Source organism: Diadema setosum, chromosome 19 (genome assembly GCF_964275005.1).
Source record: "Diadema setosum chromosome 19, eeDiaSeto1, whole genome shotgun sequence".
Classification (NCBI taxonomy): domain Eukaryota; kingdom Metazoa; phylum Echinodermata; class Echinoidea; order Diadematoida; family Diadematidae; genus Diadema; species Diadema setosum.
Window position 1 is genome coordinate 26,094,764 of NC_092703.1, and position 8,047 is coordinate 26,102,810.

Sequence of the window (8,047 nt, forward strand, 5' to 3'; positions counted from 1 at the left end):
GGCCTTGAAAAAAAAAAAAATCTTATTTGATGATGTTTGCACGTGGCTTAATTGGTCACAAAAAGAAATAGCATGGAACCTTGACATTTAAGTGTCATGTTAAAGATCATGAGGAGTGATGGCTTATTGCTTGCAATATTATCAAATAAGTTTGCAGTATTGAGAGGACAGCAAGCTGACACTCAGTCATTGTACAGTGCGCAACTACATGTATGCAAGCTATATTTTGAACAGTTGTGATACATGTGTGTCATGTACACTTATGTAGCATTTGGACAATGTCTGTGAAAAAGATTGTTCTTATGTTTTCTTCTGTCTGACATTATTCAGAAACATGGCATCTGGTCATGAAGATAACCTTGGTCCTGCCGTCTTTGATTCAGCAGCATCGGGGAACGTGAGCAGACTGAAGGAACTTGTCCGTTTCAAGCGATTTTCAAAAATCCGCAGATGTCTGTCATGGCGTGATGCATTTGACCGCACCCCTCTCATGGCTGCGGCTGCTGCCGGCCATACGGAAATGGTGAAGCTGCTTGTTGGAGAGTACGGTGTCGATGTTGAGGAGTCAAAGTTCAGTGAGGAATTGGGGGAAGAGTTTACACCCCTGGTATACTCTGCCAATGTTGGGCATCACAAGGTTGTCAGTGTCCTGCTTCAGCATGGTGCAAAGGTTAGTCATGCCTTCCCCCTACACAGGGCGTGCTTTGCCAGTTCTGTAGGAAATCTTGAGTGCGTGAAACTCCTCGTCGATCATGGTGCTGATGTGAACCAGAAGTACAGGAATGGGCGTTTGGGGAGCGAAATGACTGATGAGGGTACTGCCTTGGCAGTGGCCTGCGAAACCATCTGCCCTCAAATTGTCCAGTTTCTGCTAGAGAAAGGAGCTGACCCTAACATTCCAGACAAGAAGGGTAACTGTCCATTGCACTCAGTCTGTGGAGCTACCTGGAATGCCCATTCTGAAAGGAAGTGTCGTGGAGCTTGTGTGAATGATGGCAAGAAGATAGTGCAGATGCTTCATGACCATGGAGCCCAGCAGACAAAAAATGGCATGGACCTCACACCTTTCATGATTTTGGCCCTGACAGGCAACCTTGCATGGTTTTTGGAGGAAGAGTCGATCTTCAATCCATCGGCGAGAGAAAACGTTGAGGCACTGGAATTACTGGCCTCACACTTCTTGCTAGGGTCAGGAGACAATGTCCAGAAGGGATACAGAATTCTCTTCAGAGCAAAGGAGCTGTCTCAGTCTCATCCCAGTTCTGCAGTAATAAGTGAAACCTCTCCGTACGGTGATTACAAGGAACCATCAAATTGTCAGGAATTGGAAGAGTTGAAGTCTGAGTGGATGCACTTAAAAGTGGTGGCTCTGATGATACGTGGAAGACTGCTGTCCATGGAAGCCAAGAAGTACTACCTGTGGCAAGCGATCCGCGCATTTGCTGATCACTGTCCTCGCACACCAGAAATGAGACAGCTAGCTCTCAGAGCCCTGAAGTATGAGACCGAACTGGAAGTAGAGTCTGGCTTCTTTTGTGGCTTTGCAGTGGAGAGCCTGCTTCGCCACTTAGATCCTTCACAGGTCAGACTTGCAGACAGCGTCTTGGAGGATGTGGTGATCTTATTGAAGTTGGCTGCAATCAATCTGTCGCCACATGTCACCGAAATGGATCCTGAGAACAGGATGGAGGCCATCTGCTACCACAGGTTCAAGGCTACAACCGTTGCACACTTGCTCTCCATCTATGCCAACTACCCAGGACTTCCCGATGAGGACAAAGAGCCAATGTTTGTGTTGATCCAGCAGTTTGTTAGTGCATTCAACATGGCTTCAGATATCATCATAGAACATCGCAGAGAAAGAGGAGAAGCTAGTCCCTCTCTTGGCGTGACACTGTTCACTATTTACTTCCCGGTTGTTGCGCGACGACGGCCTGGTGATGAGGGGAACGTCACTGAACGCATGATAACAATCCTCCTTAAGTGTGGAGTTGATCCATGCCAGGTCACTCCAGACGGCTACACTGCCCTTCACTACTACGTCAAGATGTGTCCAGCCTCTGGGCAGACGGAGACCTTCCGCCAAGGGATCGTCGTTCCTCTTGTAGAGTGGGGCTGTCCAATCCTGCACACGAATCCACACACTGGCCAAAACGTCATTGACGACTGCAGGAACCCTGAAACCAAGATGCTCCTCATGGACCTGGTCCTTCCATCGCTCCTGCAGCTGACAGCCAGAGTAATCCGGAAGAAGCGGATTTCCTACAAAGATAGACTGCCTGCTTCTATCACCACCTTCCTTGATATGAACGTGTGACCATTGTTATATGATATCTGACTAGCCCCTGAAGTGCCATATGCAGATGTGTAATAATGTTTTTGCTGGCCATGCCTTTGAGCTTTTGTATTCCTCATTCACAGAAATAACTGTAGCGTGTGCAGTACTTTCGTCTGGAGAGGCAGTCTTCATATTATATTTTCTGTAACGTACACACAAGTATACAATAGACATCATTGGTGGAAATTGTCACTGCTATGATTATTTTTCGAGACTGTCCAGCTGTTCACATGTACAAAATGTATCTGTTTTGGATGTCTTGTCTTTGCATCTGAATACATACTTCAGTACAGTACAGTGTACCTCACTCATAGTGTCAGTAAGTTTATATTACAGGTGTAAATGTAAAGATTGTTGTCAATTACTAGATTTCACAGATTATGCAATAACTGAAGAAGTGATTTCATGCAATAACAGGAAAGGTGATTTAATATCCTCAAAGTTGGTGCACATTTGTACTATGATAAGGCAATTCTTAATTAGATGTAAGGAAAAGTATGTTGATGGCTATAAGAGGTATAACTGAGGCAAACCGTGTTTTACGAAGCTTTGTGACTTCTGAGATGCCCCAACATTGATTTGACACTGATCTTGAGACATAAATAGAGAATGACCCGATAGATGACCCAATAGATTTGAAGCAAAATGTGAATGCCAGGACATCAAACTCAACAGTAAGAAGAATAAAAGAAAATTATCAATATGAATGATTGTTCTGTTATTGCAGCAAATCAAGCTGTACATGTACACAAACTCATCAAACACTAAAGAGGGATGTACATGTACAGTAGTTAACTGATGAGATACTGGAGGATGAGCTACATTGATCCTTTGAAGGTGAGGAAGTGGGATGTTAGAATATGATGTAAGTCAAATGTTGGAGGCAGGTTGGGAAGCATGAAGGTGACTTTGTGTGATAGATGTTCTCTGGTTCTCCTCATGATTTTCCCTGTTTGTATGATGAGGAAAACAGTTTTATTGTGGGGGATGCTGTCCTTTTCCTATGAAACATGGCCTTTTCATAATACACATAGTGTGCTTCTGAAATAGCAATTTTAAAGACTCTGAATTCAATGCGTGTGTCTGAGCAAAATTTAAAGAATTGAGGGCAGTCTGTGAAATGTGTGGAGGCCAGAGTCTTCCCTATGTGAACTCTATACTGTACAGACATTACTAGATCAAAAAGTGCGGATGTCAAATTCTTTCTTAAAGTGCCTCCATCCTCCAATATGAAAAGTGAGGACTTTATTTTGTGTTCGGACTACATTACTTAACCCTTTACTCTTGTTCTGAAGAAATCTTTGCTTGATAATGTACAGTAAGTATTAATCCCCTCACAGAAAGCTATCCTCAACTGCCTTGGATTTCATCAGCGATACGTATGAAACCTTTGCCGTATTATCAAGATACATGTGACTGATTATACATTGTATAGTGGTACATACGGTGTATGTGTGTACGATGCGAGAGTGCGTTATAACAGAACAGTTAGGCTATTTTAACATGTTACAGCTGTACTTGCATTTCAATTTCTGGTGAAGGAATGTCCATCTTGAAACTGATGTTTATATAAAAGGTAATTTGTATTTCCTTGCCTTGTGTTTACATTGTTAACATGGACTTGATACTGAGTCATCTCCTACAATTTTTTTTTTTAAAATTTGGATTCCTATGGGTGTCTTTCAGTCTCGTAAGACTGAAAATGTTTGATGATGAATTACAACAGCATTGTATGACATATACGGTATGTTCTGTGCTGTGTAACAAGTTTAACTGTGTAGCTTGGTCATTATTTTCAGCTTCAAAAGTGGTGATACATGTACTTGTTTCTGAAATGACAATGTGAAAAGTAGGGCTAAATTAGATTCACATCTGTGCAACTTGTAGCTTTTTTGCATAGTCCTTATAGAGAAACAAGTTTATCTTTGTTTTGTTCATTCTTAAGCTTTGAGGAAGGGGGCAAAAATAATGCAGCATTTCAGGGAGTTACATGAAGAGAAACTTGTTATTAAAGTTCTATGTTTTGTTTTGTTAAATTTTACTTAATGGTTTATTAGGTACTTGTAGTGTAACTGTGTAGTATGTACATCGTATTCTTTTACTCTATGAGGATCAGCAATGTCTCACAAGAGTGAAAAAAAATGAACATAAGTTTGTGCACTCTTTCATAGAATAATGATATCAATGAAAATGCAGATGTTTGATGAGCTTTCACCGGTGCTGTTCGTTATTCCAAAGGTTTGTTTTTCCGAAGGTTCGTTATTTCGAAGGTTCGTTAATCCGAATTCCCTATACCCAGAGGTTTGTTAATCCAAAAATGAAAACGGGTTCGTTAATCCGAACATTTGTGGCATTATTCCGAAGGTTCGTTATTCTGAAGGTTCATTAATCAAAAAATGACATAGGGTTCCCTATTCCGAAGGTTAGTTGATCCGAAAATAAAAAAGGGTCCGTAATGAACCTTCAGAATAATGAGCTTTGTTTCATTTTCGGATTAACGAACCTTCGGAATAACGAACCTTATTTCATTTTCGGATTAATGAACCTTCGGAATAACAAACCTTATCACATTTTCGGATTATTAAACGGACATTCGGAATAACAAATCTTCGGAATAACGAACCTTCGGAATATAACGAACTGTAACCAGCTTTCACATGTGCTGTTATCATGTGAATTATCCATATCTATGAAGGGTTGTCAAAGTTGTGGTTCAACTCAGATTCCTTGTCTCTTCCTATTACACGATGTACAGTGTTAATACAAATTCAGAGCGGGATTTGATATTTCTTTCACATAATTGCCAAACAAACAGCAAATGTTTTCAGAATTGCATTCAGTAATGTAAAAATAAGTGTCTAAATAAGGACTTAGCTGTGTTTATACTGATGGAAAAAGTATGAGCTATTCATAGTTTTACCATGTTTCAGTTGATGATACAAGTACATGTACATGTGTAGTTCATCTATACCATATGATAAGCGTAGTTTGCGTTCAAAGTACAATGTACAATGTATGTCATTGTGTAGACTGCCTCTCAGGATTGTTGTGAGAGTGGAATTTTTCCTCAAATTTCTCACAGATTTCTATGAGTGTTTTTGTGAATAAGTGTTCGTTAGATATTGTTAACTGACGTTACCTTGTGATACATTATGATTATCTCTCATGTGCAAATTTCTGTAGATTCTTCAGTGCAAATTGCTCAAAATTTCTGTTTAGCACACATTTTGGAGAAAGCCCGTCCACACATATACAAAACGATGATTTTGAAGAGTTGGTTTTGAAATGCGATGCAAAAACCAGTAGTTCGTGTGTGTGTGGACACAAGATATCATAAACTCTCATGTTCCACACCATGATGTGAAAATGATTCCATCTTGATTTCTTCTTTTTTTTTAATCTCAGCTGAGTCAAAATCTCAAGTGAGCAATTGCTATCACATCACTCATCGTCCGGCATCCATTCTGTCGTCCGTAAACTTTGAATATTTCCATCTTCTTCTTGAAAACCCAAAGATGAGTCATCAAACTTGGCAGGTAGCATCCCTCGGGAAATAGGATCTCAGTAATAGCACCATCCATGCCCCTAACGCCCAGGGGGACCAAGCCCGTACCCCCACCCACTCCAATCAAAGAATCTTTACAAAAGCTTCTCTACATACAGAAGTCATAGAGATAAGTTAATGCTATGAGTAAGTATATCAATGACTGTAGTTTCATTTTTTTAATGGTGTTTGAAGAGTATTTTTATCACGATCCAGAAACAAAACAATAATGTTTGTGTGTAAGTGGGTCTAGAGACTGCAGCAGACATGCTATATACAAATATAAATACATGTACTGTACCGTACACTATGTGGCTCTACCTGCATGAAGAAATTGTAGTTCCATCTCTGCCGTGAGCAATTTGTTTAACATTACACTTCTGACTTTTTAGTAATACTATCTTGTGATGAATAGAAGCAATTCAGATTTCTGCTTCTTGTTTGGTTTTATTTTTCCCCCTTCCATTTGGGTCAACTGCTTACCACTGTTTCTCTTTGTTGATGGTTTAACAATGTTCACGTGGTAGAGAGCTTAACAAGACGGGTATAGGGTTCCTTTATAGATGTTTTTCTTCGAATAGCATTATTTTGTGGTGTGTACAATAGTTTAACAAGTGTATGCATTTATCTTGGTATCAACTCTGTAAAATTTCTTGCCACTTTCTAAGTTGATCGGTTTTGCACATTAAATCCACGTGTGCGGTAGTTTCTGTTGTATTATAGGAATTCCAGATGTAGATAGCGAGTTACTTTGTCAGTACTGTTCATATTTTGCACGCACAATACAATGTATCCTCGTGCACAATAGTTTCTGTTGAAGAATTCCAGTTGTAGATAGCGAGTTGCTTTATCAGTACTGTTTATATCTTGCATGCACAATGTCATTCATAGTTTCTATTGCTTAGGTACATCTTTTATGTCCAACTATACCTTGAGTCTATACAAGAAGCCTTGTCTGTCTTTTGAAAGCATGATTCTGATCATTTTCTTTGCAGCAAGCTTTTGCTAATAAACAAAGCAATCTTGCAAGCATCTTTCAAGTCTCGTGGTTCCCTCTTTCCGACATTTTTGTTAAATTATACATCAGCAGTTGCGATCTTACATACTGCTATCTCATTTGTTAGAGGGAGACAAATTAAAGAAAGTACACAGCCAAAGTAATCTTAGATCAAAAGTTATTGCATCAACGTTTCCCTGCGGAGGGAGTTTTTAGGCTTTTGCAACAAGTGGTAGAGGATATTTACAATTTTTTGGATGAATATTTTGAGGATGTATATATATATATATTATATATATATATATATATATATATATATATATATATATATGATACCATCAACTTGTACCAGAGTTTGATAATCATCCAGCAGATACTGACAAAAATGATTGAATTTTAATGAAACTAAATAAAATTCCGAAATTGTACTGTTCATCTAATAACTTGAAAAGATCTCATATATCTTGACTTCCAAGACTCCACCCTTAGATCATGTAGATACATCTAGAACGAGTAGTTGCACCACTAACACTTTACCCGTTACCAGCAAATGTTCTTTAGTTCTGGATGAATTCGATTCTTTTGTAGGGAAAGTTTCCGTGAAAGCAAAACAAATTCATAAGAGATTTACCCCAGGCTTTATTCAGTGTCGGTCATAGTGTGCTTTCAGGAGACCCACTTCTTTTTACCATCTTTCTTCTGCGACTGCTATTGTGTCAGCTTGTTTGTATGAGAGTACATTCTGTGCAGCAATTACAGTTAGAATTGATGATGATGCTGTACCATGCCGTTATAGTTGTTTTATTTCCAAAATGTGCAAGAGATGAAAAAATAGAGGAAAAACCTGTCGACCTTGCCATTAAAACGAGATGCATTATGTTTACTTTATCAGTTTTAAGAGTCTGGTTCTGTTAAATACTTTTAATGTGTGCAGTGTTTCTCTTGTTTGTGCCTGCATTTCAACACTGTGTATGCAATGATGATGGGACATTTTGTAGGCGTTGCATGATTAATTTATGTGTGTGTGTGTGTGTGTGTGTCTGTTATGTTGTTCAAGTTGAGAGTCACATTTTATATCAAGCCCGAGTTTCTCCAGATTTTGGTGAAGAATACACGCAAGCAACATTACTACATGTATATACATAAACAGTTGTATATGAATATATAC

General features: G+C 39.2%; 1 protein-coding gene across 1 annotated transcript; it reads left to right on the plus strand.

Annotated features, from left to right (window-relative positions):
- The first annotated feature begins 334 nt into the window (after positions 1–334).
- On the plus strand, positions 335–6,911 carry LOC140242555 (protein fem-1 homolog A-like). The gene has a single exon (XM_072322298.1). The coding sequence runs from the start codon at positions 335–337 to the stop codon at positions 2,315–2,317; it is 1,983 nt and encodes a 660-aa protein (XP_072178399.1). The 3' UTR covers positions 2,318–6,911.
- Positions 6,912–8,047: the final 1,136 nt, after the last annotated feature.

Bases quoted from the DNA above. Each gene is read 5' to 3' on its own strand.
- LOC140242555 (XM_072322298.1), top strand. From the start codon at position 335: ATGGCATCTGGTCATGAAGATAACCTTGGTCCTGCCGTCTTTGATTCA.